General features: G+C 43.5%; 1 protein-coding gene across 1 annotated transcript in view; it reads right to left on the bottom strand.

Moving 5' to 3' along the window:
- The window catches only part of UVSSA (UV stimulated scaffold protein A), a 133,507-nt gene that overhangs the window by 53,087 nt on the left and 56,717 nt on the right, over positions 1–23,703 (bottom strand). The window contains 1 exon segment of the mRNA XM_040335263.1: positions 2,213–2,390. Coding sequence (XP_040191197.1) covers positions 2,213–2,390 — 178 coding nt within the window.

Here is a 23,703-nt window from a genome sequence, read left to right as displayed (position 1 = left end):
ACTCGGGAAGGATGTCCCTTATACAAAAGGCAGTGATCATCTTTTTTTTCTCCTTATGCCGTCTGCGTGAGGAGAAAAAAAAAACATGATTACCGAGCTTTGTTTACATCACGTGATCAGCTGTCATTGGCTGACAGCTGATCACATGGTAAGGGGCCGGGACCATCCCCTTACTCTGATCACCCGAGTCTCAGTGACTCGGTGATCACAGCGCGTGCCATGAGCGCCCTGCAAGGGGCACGCAAGGAGCGTGCAAAGGGGAGGACGTCTATTGACGGCCTCCCGGGAATTCAGGTCCGTGCTGTAGCCGCCATTCAGGTATAGCGCAGACGCCAAGTGGTTAATATTCAAAGCAAACTTCCCATCCATGCATGTCTCCATGATTAATCTTAATGAGAGATCACAGCCCCCCTAGCATTTACTGCTGTGGCCATCTTGAGTAAGGGCAGATGATTTATATAGCATTTACTTCCTGGAATCCATCTGTCCTTAGCTCGGGCATGCAGGCAGGAGAGTGTGCTTAGCTGAAAAAGTCCCTCCTCCCCTCTTCAAGATGAAAAAAAAAAGTCCATGAAGACTCCTGGGATGTATGACATATGGCCTAGGCCAGAAACCAGGAGACAACTGAAGAAATATAAAAAAAAATTATATATAAATTTACCTTCCTTCTTTTTTCCTTTGAAACTAATGGACTTAACTGAACAAAAAAAAACATACACTGTTAGAAATTAATTTGTTTAAAATTAACTTTCTATCCTACCTCCCAGCCGAATAGGAAGTGTATCCACCTGAGTCCTAAGACTCCTGGTCACTTCCTGATTGGCCAGGAGGAGAATCAGGAAGACAATAGCGACTATTAATTCGCTATTGTCACACAACTGGGTAGGCTCAGGCTCTAATCATGCATTTCAAAAAATCTCACCAAAATCTCATAAACCTTAGCATGTTATTATAATTTCAAGTCATTATCAATATTATGTAAATCTGCAGAAAATCTGTAAAGGTGACCCAACACCAGGCTCCCTCTCCAACCCCCCAGTCGTGCTGTACTTACCTCCTGCAAGTCACACTTTGAAATCCCAGCTTCTTTCTCTCCTCTCCGTGCAGCGCTACCAGTATGGACCAGACAGTTTCTAATTGGTCAGCACCATCACATAGACAGGGATGACCAATTAGAATCCGTCTGGTCTGTACTGGCAGCACTGGGTGGAGAGGAAGCAGCTGGGATTTCAATTCCCCAGACTGATGGAGCTTGTGGGAACCTTGACAGCTCAGGACCGCAGGAGGCAAGTACAGCGGGGACCAGGATAGGTGTTAGGTCACCTTTACAGATTTGCAAAAAAGTGAACACTTTACAATAATACCTGATCCTGCCCTAAGGGTTCCTGTTCAGGCACTTCCTGTTGGGGGGGGGGGGTGACAATGCTCTGTCCCTGTCTCCCAGATGCCTCACACTGCCACACACTCCCCAAATGAAGGCTACAAGCCACCGTGCTGACACACATTGCATAGGCTCTGTGGTTACCATAAAGAAACCCACCTTCAGAAATGCCATGCAGTCATCACTAGAGTGTATGTAGGCAGAGAGTGGGTGTAGGCAAGCGTACATAATCGCCAGCACACCATGGATCGACAATTTATGTCCAAAAGTTTTAATGACAAAAATCACAAAGGAAAGTGCAACGTTTCGGAGCCGCGCAGGACCCCTTCGTCAGGCATCACATGCCTGACGAAGGGGTCCTGCGCGGCTCTGAATCGTTGCACTTTCCTTTGTAATGTGATCTTTTTCATTAAAACTTTTGAACAAAAATTGTTGATCCATGGTGTACTGGTGAGTATGTACACTTGTCTGGTGTTTCCAGGACCCAACTGATAATCGCTGCAGCACCCACCATTTTATGAGCCATATCTACCAGGAACGTGTCTGATAGGACTATTGATCAGTGGGCATAAGCAGACTGCAGGAGATCAGCAACACCCAGTTTAAAAAAAAGTTAAAGAAAGGTGTGCTCTATTAGGGGCAATTGTTTATGATACATAGGGCTTAAGGCAAACCAAATTTAATTTAGGTAGGGTTTACATGTACTTTATTTAGACCTCTTTTGCATCAGGTCTACATTCATTCACGAATAACGGCCATCACAAGCTATGCTATTGCCCTCTATTAGGTGCAACAAAATAAATGGAGGGTGGTGGGGGTCACTTGCCATACCTGGATGAGGCATATGAAGATAGTTTATCCCTCATAACTTTCAGCGTTGCGGCAGCACAAGTAGGATCCAGCTCATTGTCATTCCTCTTCCTTCTTGGTGCTACCAACAGCTGGGGAGGCTTCTTCACTTCTACTTTTTTCAAGGGTGAAGATGATGATGTAGATGGAGCCTCTAGACCTGAATCAAAAAAAATAAAATTAAAGATCAGCACTATTAGCAAATGTTCATAACATTTTATGTTGCATCAATGGATTAAGAAATATAAGATTTAATATATAAAAGCCATCACCAATGAGTGTTGCCCACCCCAGAAATGAAAGCCACCGGGGTATGACATCCTGAGCTGTGACACATCTCCTGCTCCAATCCCTATTCCATAGCAGCATTTTTTCCTGCTGTAAGCCAAAAATTCTCAGAGCACTGAGCGGATGTGTTGAATCTTCCTCTGCAGTGCTCTACTGGGTCTCAGAACCCTCATTATGTGGTGCAGGGGATACATGAGAAAGCATCTCTGTGCTATCACTCTCTGTAGCTTTAGGCAGCTCTGAAGTATTATGTGCAAGTTTACATAATTGTCTGGGAGTAGACACTATGGGGCAGATCCACAGAGCGAGTACACCGGCGTATCTACTGATACGCCGGCGTACTTTCAAATTACCCGCGTCGTATCTTTGGTTTGAATCCTCACACCAAGATACAACAGCATCTGGGTTAAATCTGACAGGTGTACGTCTTCGTACGCCTTCGGATCTAAAATGCAATTCTTCGGCGTCCGCTGGGTGACGTTCACGTCGTTTTCCGCGTTGGGTATGCAAATTAGCTATTTCCGACGATCCACAAACGTACAAGCGGCCGGCACATTTTTTTCCGGCGTCTCTAGTCGACTTTTTCCGGCGTATAGTTAAAGCCGGTATTTCGTTGCGTATAGTTAGACCTGCCATGTTAAGTATGGTCGTCGTTCCCGCGTTTATTTAGATTTTCTTTTATTTTTGCGTAAGTCGTCCATGTATTGGGATGGACGTAATTCACGTCTATGTTAAAAACGTGCGACGTCATTTAGCGCAATGCACAGCGGGAAATTTAGGGACGGCGCATCTCTGATACGCTGCGCCAGGGCAGATCTTTGTGGATCTGCCCCTATGTCCAGAGGGGTCGCCATGGCTGGCAGAAACAAGGAAAGGGGCAAAACGCACTGGACTCATATACAGTAATATCGGTCAGCCATAACTTTATGACCACATACCTAATATTGGTTAGGAAATACCCGTTGCCACCAAAACATCCCTGACCCATCGAGGCATGGAGGCCACTAGACCTCTGAAGGTATGCTGTGGTATCTGACACTAAGCCGTCAGTAGCAGATCGTTTAAGTTCTGTAAGTTGCGAGGTGGAACCTCCATGGGTTGGACTTGTTTTCCCAGCACATCCCGGGGACGCGCCTGATTAAAGCTTTACACGCCCCCCCTACCCGTGGAATTTGAATTCCGCTGGGGGATTTACAATACGCCGCCGCAAATTTACAGGCAAGTGCTTTCTGAATAAAGCACATGCCTCAAAAACTTGCGGCGGCGGATCGTAAAGGAGATAGGTTAGCGGATCTTTAGATCCGCGTAACCTATCTGAATCTAGCCCCATGTACGTGTAAAGGCAGGTGTCCCAATACTTTTGACAATATAGTATGTATAAAAGAAAAAAACAACAGTTTCCAACACTTTGGGAGGTGCAGATGACATCACTGTGCTTCATGGCCGATTCCTAGGATAGCTGGGTGCTCAAAATTTTAAAAGAATATGCCCTTGCCACAGGCTGTGATACACTCTTGCGGGAATTCAAGGGCCCAGCTATCAAAAGCAGGCATTGATCATGCACAGTGTCACCCACACTTTTCTGAAGCAGGGACTTCAAGCAAGGTAATTTTTATCTTTAGCAAAAGCTTTATTTTTAAAACCTATTTGCAGGCGATTTGACTTTGGCAGGGGGGGTCTTCATTAGAGTGGACCTCCCATTTTCATGGAACGTGTGCTTTAATGACGTGGCAGGGAACAGCAAAGAATCATAAAAAAAATTAAATAAATGGAATGAGGTCCACTAGTGAGAAAAAAGGATGTCACAGCAACAACCCTGACAGACAATGTGACAAGAGGTGGACTCGGCTTTTAAACATGCACAAGTTTCTTTTAAAATAACGACATCGAATATTTAGACGACAGAATGTCGCTGTAAGACGGACAAAGGGTTTTTTTATGCCTTAAACGGCCAAATAGCACCTATTTGCTGGGAGCAATGAAGAGGACGGTGTTGAGGGAATCAATCGATAGAGGGAAATAGAGAGGCAGGCCTCGGAGCCGGGAGATAGGCCGCAGAATGCTGACATTATTGATTTTCGCCAGTTCAGCTGGTCTGGTAATTAAAATGTAAATTTGAGAAAGAGATTATGTCCTGACAGAAATGGTGGGATTAAAAAGGCAGATAAAAGGCCCGGCGTGAAAATTCACTCTCCACAGATAAAAGGAGAGAGTCTATGTACCGAGGTAACAGCTGTGCGACCTCGCTGGGGGAACCAAAACATGTCTGCCCCCAGCTATTCTACCTAGACAGCTCCAACGAAACGCTATCGGCCTTCAAAGTACAACGGTCATGACAAGAGCTGGTGCTACTAGGAAGCCTGGCTATCTGTGGCTTGGGAGAAACATTTTGAAGGAGTAGGAGAGGGTCTGGCATTGAGCGATGTGCCACCCCTCTATGTCATTGCACACATAGGCCATTACAGGTTTTTAGAGGCAGAAATGTTCAGAAGCAGAAAAAAACACCACCACCTCCTTGTGGAGAGGAGTGTTTTGCCGCAAAAAAACCCTGCCAGATGCGCCTAAATGTGCTTAAAATGACATAAAACTTTGGTTTTTTTGTTAAAAATGTAAACAAACACTATACTTACCTGCTCTATGCAATGCTTTTGCACAGAGCAGCCATAATCCTCTTCTTCTGGGGTTCCCCCGTCAGCGCTCCAGGCCCCTCCGCTGAATCGGATCAGGCTTGGGTAAGAAAGGAGGTGGGGGAGAGGGAGCTGCAGCACAGAAAATGTTTCACCTTAATGCAGGTGAAAAACCTTAAAAGAGAAGTATGGGAAATATTTTTTTTTCCAGAATCATACTCAACTTGGTGGATGCTGCATCTGCCCCCCATCGGCTCTAAAGGCTGGGAACCGAGCGATCAAACACCGCCCGGTCACTTAGTTCTCAGAGTTCCCTGAGCAGAGAGCTGGTGACTGTCAGTCACCGACTCTGTTCTGCCCCTCCGCACTTTACTGGAGGGGGCAGGAGCAGCCAACTCAGGCAGCGCGGGGGTTAAATGGTCACGATCTTTCCTGAGCCTGGACCTGGCTCTGTGACGTCAGCCGAAAGTGGGCTTCAGCCTGCTGTCTGCTGAAAATGAGTCACAGGAATGCAGAAGGAACTACCCTCCTGTGATCCACAGGAGAAGTACAAACAAACTACGGTAGCTTTGGCTGTACTTTTCCTTTAAGGCTTTAGAACCACTTTAAGCGCTAGGCACGTTTAGCACTTGTGCGTTCATTCATTCCAATGGCCAAAATAAATGAATATTCTGGCCAATGGAATGAATTCCCAGATGACTGATGTACTTAAAAACACACCTAAACGCATCTGCAAACAGAAGGAAACGAGAAAAAAAACTCTGTGCATGAGCATGGAGCAGCAATATCTTGTATCTGTGTATGTCCACCAAGCTTATTTGGATACAGTGGTAAGCAGAACTTGGACAAGACATGAGGGGAGATTTCTCCAAAGGAGACACAAACTGCAACAAATACACCTTTCAGTGAAGTGGACATGGTTTGGAGTCAGTTTCAGGTATTACTACTTGTGTTCCCACGAAGAAGATTACTTCCTGTCCTGGGACACCAAGACAGGAAATAAAGGGAAAATCACTCCACACAGCAAAAAATTGGCTACATCCAAAACTTCCAAAAAGGGGCTTACATCAATTGTATTTATTATAGGTATTTATAAAGCACCAACAATTTAGGCAGCACTTTACATACGGTACCTCAAGAAGCTTACACGCTCCTTTGTTTACATGTATTTATACATGCACATGTGTATTAAGGCCAGTTAGTGGAATTTCACTAAATCTGAGCTCCAGAAGCCAAAAACGCTATTTCATTTAATCATATTGCATTAAGATAAAAAAAAATTCTGTGTGTAGCACCCCCCCTAATACTTACCTAAACCCCATTTTGATTCAGCGAAGTGCACAAGTGCCTCAGCCGCCTTGGACTCTCCCTCCTGATTGGCTGAGACACAGCAGAAGCGCCATTGGCTCCAGCTGCTGTCAAAGTCAGTTAGCCAATGAGGAGAGTGGGGGCAGGGCCGAACCATGGCTCTCTGTCTGAATGGACACATAGAGCTGCGGCTCGGGCGCCCTCATTGCAAGCTGCTTGCTGTGGGGGCACTCGACAGGAGGGAGGGGCCAGGAGAGCCAGCAAGGGACCCGAGAAGAGGAGGATCTGGGCTGCTCTGTGCAAAACCACTCCACAGGGCAGGTAAGTATGACATGATTGTTATTTTTAAAGAAAAAAAATAGACTTTACTATCACACTTTAAGATTCAAAACAAACGCGTCCCCATCCATCCACCTCTCCATGCTTTATTTTGCTCATTAAACACCCCGTAGCATTTCTGGCTATGGCCATCTTGAGTAAGGGCAGATGATTGATGTAGCATTTACTTCCTGGAATCCATCTATCCAGGCATGCAGGTAGGAGGATGTGCTTAGGTAAGAAAACCCCTCCTCCCCTTCTGAATACTCCGGTGATGTATTGCATCATTTTGGTCTAGGCTAGAAACCAGGAAGTAACTTAAGAAAAAAAAAAAAAGTTTTAAACAAGTAAATGAGATATCCTTTCCTCTTGATTAACTACTGCTAGCAGCATAAGGATTACAAGTAGTCAGTGGGGTAGATTCACGTACCTTTTGCGGCGGCGTATCTCCAGATACACCGACGTAATTTGAAATCCGCGCCCGCGTATCGTTAAGCCGATTCTCAAAGGCAGTTACGCTGAAAAAAAAGGCTTCCTCCACCGACGTAACTTGATTGCGGCGGCGTAAAATTGTGTGCAATATAACTTTGGCCGCTAGGGGCGCTTCCGTTGTTGTCGGCGTAGAATATGCTAATTTCCTAGATACGCCGATTCACAAATGTACGTGCGCCCGGCATTCGTTTTTTACGTCGTTTGCGTTAAGGCTTTTTCGGCGTAACATTGCTCCTGCTATTACGAGGCGCAGCCAATGTTAAGTATGGCCGTCGTTCCCGCTTCGAAATTTGAATTTTTTACGTCGTTTGCGTAAGTCGTTCGCGAATAGGGCTGGACGTAATTTACGTTCACGTCGAAACCAATACGTCGTTGCACCGTACTTGGAAGCAATGCACACTGGGATATGTACACGTCAATCACGTCAGGTCATCATAAATTTACATAAAACATGCCCCCCTTCCACATTTGAATTACGTGCACTTACGCCGGCCCCTTTTACGCTACGCCGCCGCAACTTACAGGGCAAGTGCTTTGTGACTACAGCACTTGCTCCTGTAAGTTACGGCGGCGTAGCATAAATACGGTACGCTGCGCCGCCGTATCATTGAGCGGACATAAGTGAATCTACCCCAGTGTTTATTGAGAGAATGAAGTTCTGCTTGATCAGGTCTTTGGAATGTGGGAGGAAAGCCATGCAAGCACAGGGAGAACATGCTTAGGCACTTGTGGACCATTCAAAAAGATTACTTTTCCTTTTTAGCAAACCCACCGAATATCCAAAAGCTATTTTCTTTAAAGTGGTTGTATACCCTGTACAACCACTTTTACTCACAGGTAAGCCTAGATTAAGGCTTACTTGTAGGTGCTGGAAACATCTTCTAAACCTACACGGTTTAGGAGATATTTACAATAGAGACAAGCGCCTATGTCTCCGGCGCATGCGCTGTAGACAACGGCACAGGCGCACTTTAGAAACGGCAATCGTGCCGTTTCTAAAAGGAAGGTAATGCCGTGACTGGCGGCTCCCGCGCACATGCGCAGCAGTGACATAACGCGACTCCGGACAGTCACAGAGCCGGAGTTCGCGATGCATAGTAGCCCATTATGCTTTACCTTGCAGAGAAATAAAGAGGAAGTAAAACCCACCAGGGTTTACTTCCTCTTTAAAGCAGACCCCCTTCCATACATTCAAACTCCATTTGTTCTTCAAAAAGGACAGGAACTGAAGTACGCTCGTACCTGCATGGTCCTGTAGATACAATGATATCACAGCAGTGTACACAGCTATCGCAGCTTTTCAAGTATTGGATAAAAAAAGATCGGCCCAGGTAAAACATGCTGTCCTTCATCCCGCAGAGCAGCGGTTGTAGCGGTGCCTAGATAAAGAAGCATACAGCCTGTTCTCAGCCTCATCGTCTTTCTCCCCTCTGTCACTTCTGGTTTATCAAGCCTGCCTGCAGACAGATTGAGGCAAGCGAGGCACTGCTGATGTTATCAGGATCTGGACATCATTGTCAAACATAGTCTATACATTTCTTATGTGCCGCTGACAACACAAACTGCACTGAATGCAGACGGAGGGGAATTAAGCTTCTTGTAATATCTGGCTGGACTTTAGGTTCCCATATACAGCAGATGAGCATCACTCGATCCCAATGATTATGGTCAGATATGGCAGTAATCCCATGTCCACGAGGACTACACAGTTTGCACAGCTATGTTTAGCTTTACCAATCTCCTAAACTAAACTTTATTTTCTCAGCTCATCAGGTTTGCTTGCTACAGTGCTGACGCCACAAGTGCCTGCATAAACATGCATGCTCAAAATGTCAACATGTAGCTAATGTCCATAGCCCTGGTGCCTAACCTGCAGCCCTAGGGCCACGTACGGTCATTTGATGCCCTCGTTGCCCCTGCAGACACTAACCTGTGTTTCTCTATTGCCCTATTGTAGCAATGATTTCTAGCAGTCTATGACTGTCTTGTAAAGCATGTCCTTAGTCTCCAACACCTATAGTATGTTCACAGGCTCTGAAAGTCTCCGGAAAGCTTTCCGCCGTCTCTGACCAGTTCTTGTATCAAGTCTGCAGTCTCCGACTATATTTTGTACCATGTTCACAGTCTCTGACAACCTCTGGTGTTATGTCCACAGTCTTTAACCATCTCCAGTAGTATGTCCACAGTCTCTGACCACCTCTTGTATTATGGCCCCAGTTTATACTCATCTCCCGGATTATGTCCATAGTCTCTGACCAGCTTCTACATAATATCCAAAGTCGGACCATCTCCTGTCTTATGTCCACAGTCTCTGACCATCTCCCATATTATGTCCACAGTCTCAGACAGACAATCTCTTGCATCATGCCCATAGTTCTTGACTATATCTTCCTGTGTGTCTGTGGTCTCCGACACTGAATATTCACTGAATTGTATGTGCAGCCCTTTTGTGATATTGGGAACCGCACTTAAAAGCCCCTCCATATCAATAAATATGACCATCACCAGCCTAATGTCTACAGCAGCTTTTCCCAACCAAGATTCCTTCTGAGGTTGCCATGGGTTCATTGAGCCATGGCCATTTGATTTGCCTGCACTGAACACCAATGCAAGGGGGTACTTCTACAATCACACAGTTCTTACTATATGAAACATAGAAGAAAAAATTGTTCCACCAGCTCTGAGACTTTTTAGTGACATTTGTCACAACTCGATACCGGCTGTTAAAATTACATTAAAGTGTTATTTGGATCCTAGGTTGAACACACCTGAACAAACCTACCAAAAAGCTCTAGCCTACACTAGGCATATAATCTGTGACAGGGGCATTCCCTGCAACATTGGGCATGTATACATGATGCACCTTTGGGGTGGTGATTGCCTCGACTACTTATGATAGGATCAGTACAGTGACAGCTTGCTTGCGGGCTCACTCCTAACATCCCGGAGCTCACTTCTAGTCTACAAGTGTTTTTCAGAGAGTGAAACACAGCCTAATACTATATGAGAAACCAGCTTAAAAGCAGTCTATGTTCAATTGAAGTATGTAAAGCCAATCGAAAGAAAGAAAGAAAGAAAGAAAGAAAGAAAGAAAGAAAGAAAGAAAGAAAGAAAGAAAGAAAGAAAGAAAGAAAGAAAGAGAAGAAGAAGAAGAAGAAGAAGAAAGAAAGAAAGAAAGAAAGAAAGAAAGAAAGAGAAGAAGAAGAAGAAGAAGAAGAAAGAAAGAAAGAAAGAAAGAAGAAGAAAGAAAGAAAGAAAGAAAGAAAGAAAGAAAGAAAGAGAAGAAGAAAGAGAAGAAGAAAGAGAAGAAGAAAGAAAGAAAGAAAGAAAGAAAGAAAGAAAGAAAGAAAGAAAGAAAGAAAGAGAAGAAGAAGAAGAAGAAGAAGAAGAAGAAAGAAAGAAAGAGAAGAAGAAAGAAAGAAAGAAAGAAAGAAAGAAAGAAAGAAAGAAAGAAAGAGAAGAAGAAAGAAAGAAAGAGAAGAAGAAAGAAAGAAAGAAAGAAAGAAAGAAAGAAAGAAAGAAAGAAAGAAAGAAAGAAAGAAAGAGAAGAAAGAAAGAAAGAAAGAAAGAAAGAAAGAAAGAAAGAAAGAAAGAAAGAAAGAGAAGAAGAAGAAGAAGAAGAAGAAGAAGAAAGAAAGAAAGAAAGAAAGAAAGAAAGAAAGAAAGAAAGAAAGAAAAAAGGCAGGCTGGAGTTCAGCCTTAACAAAAGTCACTTTCAATATCTCCAGATTTTATTAAAATAATACTTGATGTTCCTGCCATGAGGCCCCACAGGGTGTTTGAAATTTTCCTCTGAACACCTTTTACTCCTGCACATGCGTTAATGGATTCCATTGGCCAGAATAGAATTTATTCCTGGCCATTGGAAATAATGAATACTCATGAGCGAAACGCATGTAGCGTTTAGACATGTCAACGTTTTTTCTACCCAAAAGCACATGTCCTGATCTCGCCTTTGGTGGATATTTTTTTTTCAGCCTGTAAATGTTCTTCTAAACGCCTATATGGTCATGGACACATAGGGGAAGGTTTACTAAAGCTGCTGCACACAGAATCTGGTGCAAATGAGCATAGTAAATCCTCTTTAATTTGTTCATAAATGACATGGAGGATGGGGTAAGCAGTGCAATCTCTGTATTTGTGGATGATACTAAGCTAAGCAGGGCAATAGCTTCTCCGCAGGATGTGGAAACCTTGCAAAAAGATCTAAACAAATTATTGGAGTGGGCAACTACATGGAAAAGGAGGTTCAATGTAAAAAAATGCAAAATAATGCATTTGGGTGGCAAAAATACAAATGCAATTTATACACTAGGGGGGGGACCTCTGGGGGAAACTAGGATGGAAAAAAAAGGACCTGGGGGTCCTAGTAGATGATAGGCTCAGCAATGGCATGCAATGTCAAGCTGCTGCTAACAAAGCAAACAGACGATTGGCATGCATTAAAAAGGGGATTAACTCCAGAGATAAAATGATAATTCTTACGCTCTACAAGACTCTGGTCCGGCCGCACCTGGAGTATGCTGTCCAGTTCTGGGCACCAGTCCTCAGGAAGGATGTACTGGAAATAGATAAGCCACAGCCGGGCACCCACAGTCACGATGCCAGCGCCACAGAGAGGAGGAGGAGACGAGCGGGGCTTTCATACACCCGCATTGCTGGAACATGGGACAGGCGAGTGTCTGAATAATAAAAGTCAGCAGCTACACTTTTTGTAGCTGCTGACTTTTATATGGGTGGAACTCCGCTTTAAAGGTTGGCAGCCGGCTTTTATTGTGATTGACGCAAGATCTACTGTGCAGGACATTTATTTTATTTTTAATTTTTTTTATAAAGGTCTTGTCAAAAACTGTATTTATTTTCTATGCACTTTCTTCGCGAATGAGTAGGGCAACTTTGTGAGTATATCTACGTTTAATAAATCATGTAGGTTTAGCATACTACTCTATGGTCCTTTGTTTTTTCTCCTACCCATTATTACTTTAAGGTGCTGGCTTTGGATAACCAGTGAAGGACAATGGAGGTGGTGATATCCTGGGTTGTGACCCCCCAATTGGATGATTTCTGTACTGTTGATCTCTTTTTTAGAGATCATTACTGTTTGATAAGGGAACTGGCACATTTCTTACACATGGACTTTAATCATTTTCAAGCAAACACATTGGGACTTTTATTTATTTTTGAAGTTTACATCTTTGTTATGCATAAGTAAATTATATGTTATAGGACTGCTATTTCACAATTTGATGCACATTGTTCATTATGGTTTAATATGAGTTAACTATTGTTTTTACATACATATTTTTGTATTGGTCACTATCGAGATATTGGTTTTGCACACCTTTTTGATTAAGAAAAAAAATTACTGTATCAAGTTCGACCCCAAAAAATAGGAATGGTAACAAATGCAAAAGATTCCGCGCTGCCTTAGTGGTGAGCAGCTAACACAACCAATGGACAAATAGTGAACAGAAAAAAAAACATAAAAGTGTAGCGCTAAACATATGAAGGTACACGTAGTGGTAATAAACACAGTGCGAAACAATATTTGAAACAATCGATGAACAAATATCTGTAAAAAAAATAAAGACCAAAAAAGACTCTGATAATGTGAAAATTATGAAAAAGTTCAATATAAATCAAAGTGACGGTACTCCCAAAATCTTGAGTGAAAAAAGTGCAGTAGAAATAGCTGCCACCGACACAAGAGAGGCTTACCGGAAACAGTGAACCCTAAAGAACATAAGTTCAAAGGGTCAACTGGGCATGGTATAAACCACTGTAGAAGCTGGATCCTCGGCTGCAGTTCCTACAAAACATCTCACACACCGAACCAATGCAAAGAGGGAATTCTTATAATAGGTGCTTATGGGTAATAACCCAGGAGATGCCGGGAAGTGGAACCAGTTGATTGTAGAAAAAAATTAAGAAAAAAGGAGTAGGGCACATAGCGCAATACTGTACGACGGGAGACTCCACTGTTGCCGTTAAGTACTTTGACAATCGCTGTTTTAACATCTCAATGTAAGTGTTCCTACCTACATTAAATACTTTTATCATACAGTATTACGCTATGTGCCCTTCTCTTTTTTCTTAATTTTTTCTACAATCATCTGGTTCCACTTCCCGGCATCTCCTGGGTTATTACCTATAAGCACCCATTATCAGAATACCCTCTTTGCATTGGTTCGGTGTGTGAGACGTTTTGTTGGAACTGCAGCCGAGGATCATGCTTCTAAAGTGGTTTATACCATGCCCAGTTAACCCTTTGAACTTATGTTTTTTAGGGTTCACCATTTCCGGTAAGCCTCTCCTGTGTCGGTGGCGGCTATTTCTACTGCACTTTTTTCACTCAAGATTTTGAGAGTACCATCACTTTGATTTATATTGAACTTTTTCATAATTTTCACTATGTCAGAGACTTTTTTGGTCTTTATTTTTTTACAGATATTGTTTCAAATTTTGTTGTTTTGCACCGTGTTCATTACCACTAGGTGTACCTTCATATGTTTAGCGCTACACTTTTATGACACCTAAAAAATAGACGAAATAACCATCTACAAACAAGTATGCAACAAGGATTTGGACTTTTTGCCACGGTTGGCTTTGTGAAGTCTCTTCCCAATGACGAATTTATGAATCTATTAGGCACCGGGCTTTGTAAACAACATTTTTAATCATTGCCATGAAATGCCAACATCTCCAAAATGCAATTACTTGTTTGTTTTAATCATGTTTTATTCCAAACTAATTACACAAAGGAAATAATTACTTTCCCGGCCCCTCATTGTTTCGAACGGTATAAAAGCACCTCTGGAATGGAACAGCCTGATGAATGGGCCATTTCAATCTACTCCTCCACTCATCAGCATTCTACAGAGTCTGTGTCCGAGTTTCTCATTTCCTTTTCATGAGCAACAGCCCAAAGACAAATCTGCTAATAAACATGATTTAAGGTCAGTCCACCCAAAACCGAAAATTTCACTTTTCAGATGATGTCAAAGTACTAAAATCACCTGACTGCTTCTTATGTCTCTCAGGGCTCAAGCCAGTTGATCTCTACATGGAGTACCCAGGTCTGCATTCCAGATCCAATCATTACCTAGGGGTCCTCTGTCCCTTATAGAATTTAGATCTGTACTGTCTCCAAACTACCACTTCTTCTCGACCAGCCTATTCATAGGCATACAAGAAGCAATAAAGATGTCAAAATGACTAATCAAAACCAAAAACATGATCTTTAAAATCTGCAATACCCATCCGATCTCCAGCGCTGTCCCCCCCACATACTTACCAATCTGGCACCAAAATTCTTCTGAGTTCCTTAACCCAGTGTCATTCTACGCACTTCCAGTGATCCCAGGACATCAAGGCCTTGCCCTCCACCCCGGACTCACAGGAGAATGCTGCAGACAGTAGCATCACATAATTTAGCTGTGTCACTCCCTGTAGCACTCAGGAACTGCCCATTGCTGGAGGAAGAAGTTAACAAAGTGGACCTGTAACCAACTGAAATAGCTAGATTGTAGACACCTGGAAAAAGATATGCATGTAATATATTTGTTTTTCAAGGGTTGGAGAAGGGGGTACTAATAGATAGGGAGGTAACCACAAGACCAGAGTTGGAACTATGATTGAAGGCAGTTTTCATGTATATCCAAGATATTTACCCAGAAATGTATTTATTAGCTACTAATTCAACGATTTATTCTTAATGGTCATTCAAAAAGCCAGTGCATATGATTTCCTTAATAAGCATATTCACTTGAAAACCTAAAAGTGAACAGCAATGAAATACCAAAAAAAAAAAAGGCATAAGGTGTATGGAATGGAAAATCAGTGAATGAAAGTCTATGAAAAAGTCACATAAACAGTGCAAAAAAAATGAAATTTTTGTAGCATTTTTGTTACCCATCTCAGGACTCGTTCTACATGATCAATATATTTTTGTAAGTGAGGTCTCCAGAACTAGACACAGATTCTAAATGAGGTCTCACTATAGATCTAAATAGGAGAATCAGAACCTCCTTCAGCCTACTGGTGATCCCTCTAGTGATGCATCCTAGAATTCTATTCACTTTCCTTACTGCGTGGTCACACAGTTTGCTCATTTTGCAATCGTGTGAAATAAGTATCCAAATCTTTTTCCCCTGTAGTGCTGGCCAGCACTGTACCCCAAATGTTGTACTCTCTCTGGATTTTTTCCTTAGGTGCAATTTTTTTAAATCTTAGAAACATTAACCCCCTTGGCGCCAGCCGTATGCAAATATGTGGCCTCTCGGCGCCTGCTCCTTAGCGCATTTGCATTAATTGCCCCCAATACACTTGTGCTGAAAGCTTGCGTTGCAGAATACCAGCATAGTTACCATCGCTGTACCAATAGCTACAGATCGCTCCTTGCGATCAGAAGTTTTCGGACCACGTGACCGCCCTGACAGCCAATCACGGTGGTCAAGTGGTCTTAAGTCGCGCCCCGTCTACGGCGTGATAAAACTCTAAAAGACCCGGGAGGTGCCAGCGCCAAGAGGTTAACCTGCACTTAATGCCAACCTTTTCCATGTTACAGTCAACTCTAGGGATATCAACCCAATTACACACCTTTGCATCAGCAAAAAGACAGACCTTAACCACCAAACCTTTAGTTAGATCACTTACATAAAATAGAACAGGACCTAGTATAGAGCCTTGTGGTACACCAATAGTAACTGGGCTCTGTTCTGAGTGAACCTCCTTTACAAGCACCCTCTGGTACCAATCCTTTAGCCAACTGCATATCCACTGAATCACCCAAGGGTTAAGTCCTAGCTTGTACAACTTTTGTATTAGGCCTCGTACACACGACCGGACATGTCCGCTGAAACTGGTCCGCCGACCAGTGTCAGCGGACAGATCCGATCATGTGTACAGGCTAGCGGACAGATTTCCAGCGGACAAATGTTTCTTAGCATGCTAAGAAACATGTCCACTGGGAAGCTGTCCGGCGGACATGTCCGCTGGTTAGTACGTCTAACCAGCGGACAGAAATCCCGCGCATGCGCCAAATTGATTCGACGCATGCGTGGAAGCATTGAACTCGCGCGATAGAGAACGTCAGAGTCGTCTACGTCACCGCGTTCTCTGTCCGCGCGGATTTCGGTTTGATGGTGTGTACAGCCATCAGACCGAAATCTCCCAGCGGACATGTCCGATGAAAACAGTCTGGCGGACCGTTTTCATCGGACTGTCCGCTCGTCTGTACGGGGCCTTACAGTTACTCGGTCACATAGGTTGACAACATGCCCATCAAGATCACCCTCAATAAAAGGAGATAATATGCACTGGCTATTTGACTGACTATTAGGAAAGTATTAGTCACTGAATTAGTAGCTAACAAATAAATACATTTTTGGGTAGGTGCTCTTCAAAAGGGAAAATATCTTGACAGAAACACGGAAGCTGCTGCTGCTGCTTCCAACAATTCCTTCTGCAATTGCAAGATTCCTGCATAGTCCTCAGATGCACGTCCAGCTCATGGCTGAGGCATACATTGATTGGCGAACACCAGATTGACAGAACTCCAAAAATTAATGCAATTTTCTTTATTCCATGAAAATCTGATCTGCATACTTGTTCTAGGCCAGTGACTTAGAAAGAATTGATGTAAAAAGTTCCGCTTAACAGCAAGGAAACAAACATTTTCAGAAGGAGCTCCTATTTTAGACTATACACACTGCAGGCAAGTTCACATAATACTACAACACTGATTTGGTAAAATTTTAATTTAAGCATAAAACCAAGCAGCTGCTGATTTTTTATACATGTCATGACTTCTTGACACTTGGACATTAGGTGCAAATGTAAATAAGGACTTAACTAATGAAAGGTCATTAAGAATATGGAACACCTTAATTTGGTATGACACCCTCTAATGGGTAATGACTTCACAGCTCACTAACTTAATCACTTAATCACCAATGTTCAAAATATCTCACACTTCATTTCATAAATGAGCAAGTCTAAAATACTTCCCATATTTCAGTAAAATATGCACAGAAAAAAAAAAATACAAATAATACATCACCACAATCTACAGACAAGAGTCAAGATAATATTATTTTAAGCATGCCTTCCAAACATGAAGAATTTATCATCAGGCAGAAAGTGATAAGATAATATTGTTCATTATATGTGGATGGCAAAAGAACTTTAAACGAGTGAGCATACATATGTAGTTATACAAAGACATTTTTTAGAGAAGGTAAAGTAGGCAATAAAGTGGAATATGTCAACAAATAAGTCATCAACAGGACAGCAGTCAGAAACACCAAATGGATAAATCCAATATATTTATATCAACATCCCATAAAATGTGTACAGATAATAAATAATCCAATATCAGTAAAGTATCATCTTAGCGTCCTTTTTGCCCAGCATGAAAAAAAAAAACTTAAATCCATTGTACACTTTTAAATGTTTTTATGGTTTTAACTTGCTATTAGTATCAGATTATATATAGTATTATTCCCTTTGTTGTTTAATTGCCGTTCTTGTAATGATGGGCTCACATGTTAGTTTGCAGTGTCATGGCTGAGTAATTCCCCTATTTCCATGTATTCATTTTGCTAGCTTGTCCCTATTCACCTAAGGGACAAGATAACTTCCAGTTCTGGGTCACAGAACACCCAATGCAGGCCTCCTCACTCCCTCCTCTATGTTGCATCACAGATGTGGAAGTGCCAATATGATGAAACACATCTCCAAATTCTGTGTATGTGTCAGCGCTCTGTGTGCCTGTGTGAATGTTCTGTTCACTTGTGTTTATGGTCGTGGCCCTCTGTCCGAGAGAGATATGGATCACATAAACACGCAACAAGACTTACAAAATAAAGTGTGCCTTGGTGGTCTGGTCAGTATGCCAAGAAAAGGGGGCATACCCAAGGTAAGTAATGGGTAGTTAATTGAAGAAGGATATGCTGAGAAGTACCCTGAAAAAGGGAAGGGCGGGAGGGTGTCAAATGCGAAGACTCACGGACATGAGGTGAGCTGGGAAGAGTCGGTCCAGTCACGTGAAGTACCACACACTGAACCGACAAAGAGCATGAGTGGGCTGCTTAAATATCCTCCGGCTTCCTCCCATTAACTCAGGCCACCATATTGGCCTTCTACTTTATGGTCGTGGCCCTCTGACCGAGAGAGATGTGGATCACATAAACACGCGACAAGACTTACAACATAAATAGACCTGAAGTGTGCCTTGGTGGTCTGGTCAGTATGCCAAGAAAAGGGGGCAAAATACTCAGATTGGGAAATAGATAGCTTTTATTGATTTCTTGTATTTATTGAGCCAGCTTGATAAAGGCTTGTGCCATTTCTTCCTGAGGATCTGGGATGTATGTGGCAAAACAAGGAGACTTCCATCATCCTAGTATCTTGATTATGTGGTCTGGTACTCCCTGTTGGGAGGCAGCTGAGGCTGCTCTAATTCGGAAGGAATGTCCAGAGAACTGACTGGGGTTTGAAGCCCAAGTTGCTTAGGAGGATTCTGACATGCTTGACAAACTGGCTGTCACTCAGGGAGCTGGTTTAGAAAGGGTAACAATGAGCTACAATCAGATTGGCTGGGTAGATGGAGCAATAGTCGGTCAAGCACCATCACTGGGCTTTAGGCGTTGTTAGTCTGAAACAGGTAGATGTCAACACCGGGCTGGTTTGTTGCATTTGCAGACTGTGAGAGTGTAAAGCGTGTTGGGTGGCGTCGGAGCAGTGTCTGACTGCCGGAGCCACTGACTGTAAATTCACTAGGTCGTAGGGAACCGTAGAAGGCCTGGTAGATGGCTGTTTGGGTGACTAGGCTGGCAAAGCCCTAAACGGGGAACGAGTAAGGATTTCAGACATGTCCCTAGAGGGGGCACTCTTGAAAGGTAGGCGCCTGCCACTGACTACAGGTTGGTGCTTCTGTTTGCCCTGTAGGAGGGACTTGACTGTGTGGGCTTCAGAATACTGAAGGTTTACTGGGGTCCTGCAGGGACAGGAAATGCTGGACGCCATCTAGATATAGCGTGATAGTATTGTGAGAACGGGTCATCTGCGTGTGGCAGTACGATATGAAGGCTACGACGTTTCTAACGTCGCCTATTGCTGCTCCGGGGGAAGGGGCCAAAGATTTGCGGTTAGTGTTCCAAGCAGTGTGATAGGCCTTCAGTGTGTTGCGTGCCAAGGAGTGGTTAATAAGCTGCGTTGGCGAGATGCGACTTCAGTCCATCGTCAGCAATGACCAGGGTGGGACAGGGGTAGTAGTTGGGTCAGCTCCAGGCTCTTGCTGGAAAAAACAAAAGTAAAGTTGGAATGGGACAGCGCATCAGCTGCAATTTTGCATTTGCCTGGAATATGTCTACAGAAGATATTAAACTGATATTAAACTGGTAAAGGAGCAACAGCTGCACAAGCCTCGCAGGAAGGACGTGATGAGGAAGTGACTTAGATCTACCTTAATTGATGATGTCAGCTGTGGCCTGATTGTCCGTGGTGAAGAACACTGTCTGTCCTGTTCAAGTGTGGCCCCAGACCTGGGCAGCTGCCACGATGGGGTACAGCACGAGGAGTGATGAAGACTGGGTGAAGCAGAAATTTAAAAGAATTTCTGGGGGCTAAGGTTTGACAAACCAGTGGCGGACGAAAAATGGCTGCAAAAGCCTGTGGTGGCTCGGCTGACACTGCCGGTATGAACATTGAAATGCTGTTCTATCAGGTGGGAAAGTTGTCCCACATGCTAAGTCTGCTACTGATGCTTGGTCTAGTTTGAGAACTTGGACTGGATCTTGCATTGGTGTAAAAAAATCAAGACAATACACAGGTGCTCAACAAGACGATATACATGCACTCGCTGACCAACGTGCACTTGCTGACCAACGTGCACTCGCTGGTGCTGGATGGAAACCTGAACTAACCTCAGGGAAAAAGACAGAAAAAGGATGAGAGGCCCGCGTGCCACTGAAGATGAATGGCCAACTGGGTGCCACTGCGTGTTTGTGTGGCTGATTGTTTGTCACTGAGGTGTGTTTGCAAGTTTAGTTTAAATTTGGGTTTGCATGTAGGTGCGTGCCGAAAAGTGTTTTATACTACTGCAGACAATATTGTGTGGTTGCAAGGGTGTCAGTGAGTGTCAGGTTGCTGGGATTATATTGTGTGGTTGCAGGGGCCACGATGAGAATGAAGGTTTGTTTTGAGATGGCATTGCGTGGTTGCAAGGGTCTCAGTCTGGTTTGCTGAGACAATATTGAGTGGTTGCAAAGGTCTCGATGATTATGAGGTTTGTTTTGAGATGGCATTGTGTGGTTGCAAGGGTCTCAACAAGTATGGGGTTGCCGAGACGATATTGCATTTTGCAATGGTCTCAAATGAGTGTCGGCTGCTGAGACGACTTTGTATGGCTGCAAGGGTCTGAACGGGTGTCAGGTTGCTGAGACGAGATTGTGTGGTTGCAAAGGTCTAGACGAGTGTGAGGTAGCCGAGATGATATTGCATTTTGCAAGGGTCTCAAATGAGTGTCAAGCTGCTGAGACAATATTCCCTGACTTTTTTTTTTATGAAAACGACACTGATTGAAACGCTGGTAAACATGAGTTACCGCGTCTGGCAGCGTTTACAAGCTGTTACAGGCATTGGCGTTTCGAATGCCACTGAACATCCGTCTGAACCCATTTATTTTTTTATTTTTTTTAAAGGTTTCTAAACTCAACTGCTAAAAAAAAAAAAGACTATAAAATGATCCTGTGTACATGTACTGATAACAGAGGAGAGATCGGGGATCCTGTGTACATGTACTGATAAGATAACAGAGGAGAGATCAGGGGCAGCTGAAAAACACCCAACTGTTCCTACACATCCGTGTCCTTTTACCAACAGCAGCATACATGAGGCCTAAGACGATTTGTCTGGTTGCAAGGGTCTCAATGAATGCCAGGTCTCTGGGGCGAGACTGCGTGGTCACAAAGGTCTTTGACGAGTGGGAGGTTGCTCGAGACGATATTGAGTGGTTGCAAGGGTCTCGATGAGTGTGGGGCTTCTGAGACAATATTGCGTTTGCAAGGGTCTCAACAAGGGTGTCAGGCTGCTGAGATGATTTTGCGTGGTTGCAAGGGTCTCAATGAGTGTGGGGCTGCTGAGACGGTATTGCGTTTGCAAGGGTCTCAACAAGAATATATATTCTTGTTGAGACCCTTGCAAACGCAATACCATTATATATATATATATATATATATATATATATATATATATATATATATATATATATATTTATTTTTTTGGACAAGTGAGAGGTTGCTAAATCCAGGGTGTCAGGCTGCTGAGACAATTTGTCCAAATGCTAGGCCGAGATTGCGTGGTGGCAACGGGCTTTTTTTTTCATTTAATTTTTTGCGTTATATCTCTATACTTTTTTTGTTTTTATATATATTTTTTTTTTCTTGCAGGTTTTTTTGCGTTTTTAATATATATATTTTTTCTTGTGTTTTTTTTGCGTTTTTTTATATTTTTTGTGTTTTTATTTTTTTTTGCGTTTTGCAAGGGTCATGTGTTGCGTTTTACAAGGGTCTTAACGAGGGTGTCAGGCTGCTGAGATGATTTGCATGGTTGCAAGGTCTCAATTAATAAGAATTGGGTTACTGAGAAAGGATAGAAACACCTGGTTTGTTTGGCGGTTTACCGTACCTTTAAGCGAGCAGTATAAAGGTATAGGACAACGTCTGTTTGATTCGTAGGTTCCGCAGGGGCCACTAACGAACGATATGAGAGACAACGAATGGTAATAAATGGATAGGACATAAAGAATGTAATAACAAATCTTACTTGCGACAGTGGGCCATGCGAGTGAGTTTGCGGCGGACTGTGCCTGGAGTGAAACATATCGGGAAGGTGTAGCATGATGCCGTGCATGAGGTAAAACAACAAGGTTTGGTGTAGAAAATAGAACGCGAGAAGTGCGTACGAATAATTTGTAAGCTCCACTGCGGGAACCGAACATATGGTACGGGTGACACCATGAGTTGCCACGAATTTGACATGTCAAACAAGGTAACGAATCCTACCTGGGACAGTGAACGTGCGGGTTTGCTTTGGACTGGAGCGGGTGTGCAACACATCCGAAGAGTGTAGTGTGGCGCCATGCATGACGCACAGGCAATAACTTTGGAAAATAAATGAGAGAGAAGAACCGCGTACAAACAATTTGTAAGTTCCGCTGCGGGAACTAAAACACACGGCATGGGTAGAAAGTATGCAAAGTATCTGATATGAATCGGCTGTAAAGAGAAATGACTGATACAAATTGCTGTAAAGTGCATGAAATGAATCCGATACGAATCGGTAGTAAGGAGTATTGAACAAATCTGACACAAATTGTAGCGTGTATGCTACCCCTTGCTTTGAAACCGAACACCTACCAACCACCCATCCCCCCAGGCTAATCAAGTGCACACAAGGCACCAGGTGGGTCTAATTACCACCTCAACCTGCCAAAGAACCCATACAAACAATATATGCAAATCTCCAAATGGATGAGACGGCAACCCCATGGACAGTGACTTTTATAACCAGTGAAGCCTGTGGAGAGTGATATCAGACAACGATCGACAGTGGCTTGGATTTACAAATGAATTGTATGTTTAGCAGGAGGAAGTTACAAATGTACCACGCCTGTGCTGAATGATCTTGGGACAGGAGCATCAATAACTCAGAGGCAGGTATTTTACAAAAGGGATGCAGGATAGGAAGCATAACGAATTGCAAGATTGCACATGATACGAAAAGGATTGAATACTACCTGCGACAGTAAGCGGGAACCGCCGACGAAGACCATGAACAGAGAAGCCGCAATGCACTTGCGATTGAATGCGTAGACTCACGGACATGAGGTGAGCTGGAAAGAGTCAGCCCAGTGACGGGTAGTACCGCACACTGAACCAACAAAGAGCATGTGTGAGTGGGCTGCTTAAATACCCTCCGGGCTCCTCCCATAAACTCAGGCCACCATATTTGCCTTCCAATGTCAGATCGAATTACTATGCAGCTCTCACTTAAAACACCCAGGGATTGTGGGATATATTGTTTCTTCACAGGAAGTGTTAGTTCTCACACTACAGACAGAGGTCAAGCTTTAAAAGAGAAGTAGGGGATTTATAAAAAAAAAAAAATGATACTCACCTAGGAGGATTTAGCGTCAGTTCAATGCTGCAATTGTCCTCCGCGGGCTCTAAGACCAAGAACTGTGTGAACACCGCTGATCGCTCAAGCTCTGACAGTCACTGGCTCTCTGCTCTGCCCCTCCAGCGCTCACTGGATCACTGGGCTGTGGAGGGGGTGGGACCAGCTGGTTTAGTCTTTCAGCGGCTCACTGCGTGGCTGAGCCAACTGCCGATCCAGACATCTGGCTGGATCCCAAACATGTGGTCAGGATCTTTTCAG

The sequence above is a fragment of the Rana temporaria genome, chromosome 1 (genome assembly GCF_905171775.1).
Source record: "Rana temporaria chromosome 1, aRanTem1.1, whole genome shotgun sequence".
NCBI classification, from domain to species: Eukaryota; Metazoa; Chordata; class Amphibia; order Anura; family Ranidae; genus Rana; species Rana temporaria.
This window is presented reverse-complemented; position numbering and strand designations above follow the sequence as displayed.